We start from the raw sequence: 2,309 nt of genomic DNA, 5'->3' as shown, positions 1-2,309 counted from the left end.
AAGAGATTACACATCACCAAAAACATAAAGTGTGATTTTATTTGAATACTAATGTTATTTCTGTTCTTGTTCATATCATCTCTTCAGACTGAGTGACTGTAACCTCTCAGAGAGAAGCTGTGAAGCTCTGTCCTCAGTCCTCAGCTCCCAGTCCTCCAGTCTGAGACACCTGGACCTGAGTAACAACAACCTGCAGGATTCAGGAGTGAAGCTGATCTCTGCTGGACTGGAGAGTCCACACTGTGCACTGGAGACTCTCAGGTCAGGTCAACCTGTTCAGATATGATCAATGTTCTAATCCTGATCAATAACAGATAAACCTGTGCATGCTCCTTCTGTTTATTATTATAGACCCAGTTAAAGTTGTTGATTCACTGATCAGTTTGAATCATAAAATATTTGAATCAGTTACTTTCTTCTTGCAAAAATTGATTGCAATGATTTACATCAACACAGATCAGTGAGACATCTGTAAGGAAATGTGGATGAAGCTAACAGTTAGCTGCCCTGTGACTGAGCTAAATTTCACCAGTTATCAGCCTGTTAACTATCAAACACTGACAATGGACAAGATCCTGTGGATGTGGATTAAGACCAGGTCAGTTCAAAGAGAATCAAATGAAACCTCCGACACAACAGACAAGTGTTAGGTTTTACTAGTGATGTAGTCACCACGACTGAGACTCGTAGTGCGTTTGACATCTGACCAACGTTCATACGTGTATGATAAATTTGATGCTACATAAACAGCACCACTTGTTGCTGTGGAGTGTGTGAGACACAGCGTTTGCAGATAAATAAAACTCTGTTGTAACATGGAGCAACCTGATGGCCGACTGGTTAGGGTGCATATACACTGGGACTCCAGTTCAGCTTCCTACAGGCCACGTTTCTTACTGCATTTCATTCACCTACTGCCGTTACCCTGTGAGAGTAGGGAGGCTCAGGCGTTAGGAGTTCAGTGGTGCTAGACTTTTATTTTAGTGGTTAAGTGATCCATGGTCTAAAAAAGTTTTCTCTAAGCTCAACAACACTGGGTGATTAATGAGAGAGTGAACAAGTTTGATTTGTGGCTGAAATTCTCTTTGTGTATTTAAGTTTGTTCTAACCAACAACTGAAACTGAGTGGAGCTGATAAGGAAACGTAGCGTGCTGCCAGTGATGTCTGATTGTTGGTTTATATTACTGGTCACATGGATGAAATTCCAGTTTGATAGACTGGTGGTGATGGTAATGTACTGGATCCCAGTGATGCAGTAACTTGTCCAGTCCACCCTCAGATTGTGTAATGTGTTGTTTTGTGTGTCTTCAGTCTGTCAGGATGTCTGGTCACAGAGGAAGGCTGTGCTTCTCTGGCCTCAGCTCTGACATCCAACCCCTCCCATCTGAGAGAGCTGGACCTGAGCTACAATCATCCAGGAGACTCAGGAGTGAAGCTGCTGTCTGCTGGACTGGAGGATCCACACTGGAGACTGGAGACTCTCAGGTATGGAGAGGCCTGCAGCCACAGACACTGAGCCACATGCAGTAACTACTCATACCAGTGATTTATTTATTGTCTCTATGAAACATCATCATGTCACGTCATGTGACGAGGGGAGCTGTAATAAGCTGCAGCTTTTCAGCCAGTATTGTTCTACTTTATTTCTATGTGTATTTACTATGTATGAATATTAATAAGGAGCAGAATAAACTGAAGTGATTTTAGAGGATCTGTGGCATTCAGAGATTTAGTTTCACTTAGGATTCTCTCCCTGTCATTTATATACAGTATATGTAGAGTGTGTGTGTGTGTGTGTGTGTGTGTGTGTGGCAGTTGGCAGTTTATTAAGTACACCCAGTTAAAACTAATGCAGTCTAATACAGCAGTCCTGTAGTAAATCCTACCTAACCCTTCATAGACTTGAGTAGAGCTGCCACTAACCACTATTTTTCTAACGATTAATCTATCGACTATTTTATCCAATAATCGATTAATTGAAACCAATTTTACTCCAGAAAATCTAAAGGACTGGCATGATCAATAATCCCAGATTCAGGCAGAAACATTTTCTCAAACACTTATTCAGTGTAAATTCTCCGGCAGCAGCAACGACTTTATGACTTTATGAGAGTTTTTATCAGCTACAAGGACCAAAGAGATTAAAAAGCTCCGTCCACTAATGATCAGACACTTACATGAAGTAATCCTTCACATGTCTGTGACTGATCTCACTGTGCAACATAATCAATAATAATCACACAGTAACACTGGTTAAACAAGACTTAGAGTGAAGGGGTTTGAACTGTGATGTGCTCATCCTCCCACA

General features: G+C 41.3%; 1 protein-coding gene across 1 annotated transcript in view; it reads left to right on the top strand.

The window, feature by feature from the left end:
* Nucleotides 1-67: 67 nt before the first annotated feature.
* The window catches only part of LOC147817409 (stonustoxin subunit beta-like), a gene marked incomplete at its 5' end in the record, with an annotated part of 6,073 nt that continues 3,831 nt past the window's right edge, over nt 68-2,309 (top strand). Inside the window, 2 exons of the mRNA XM_087170842.1 lie at nt 68-261; nt 1,313-1,486. Of these exons, the coding sequence (XP_087026968.1) occupies nt 68-261; nt 1,313-1,486 (368 nt within the window). The remainder of the gene's footprint in view (nt 262-1,312; nt 1,487-2,309) is intronic.

This window comes from Seriola lalandi, unplaced genomic scaffold (assembly GCF_002814215.2).
Source record: "Seriola lalandi dorsalis isolate HSWRI2012SDOR001 ecotype SW California unplaced genomic scaffold, Sedor1 jcf7180002054963, whole genome shotgun sequence".
Taxonomy (NCBI): Eukaryota; Metazoa; Chordata; class Actinopteri; order Carangiformes; family Carangidae; genus Seriola; species Seriola lalandi.
This window is presented reverse-complemented; position numbering and strand designations above follow the sequence as displayed.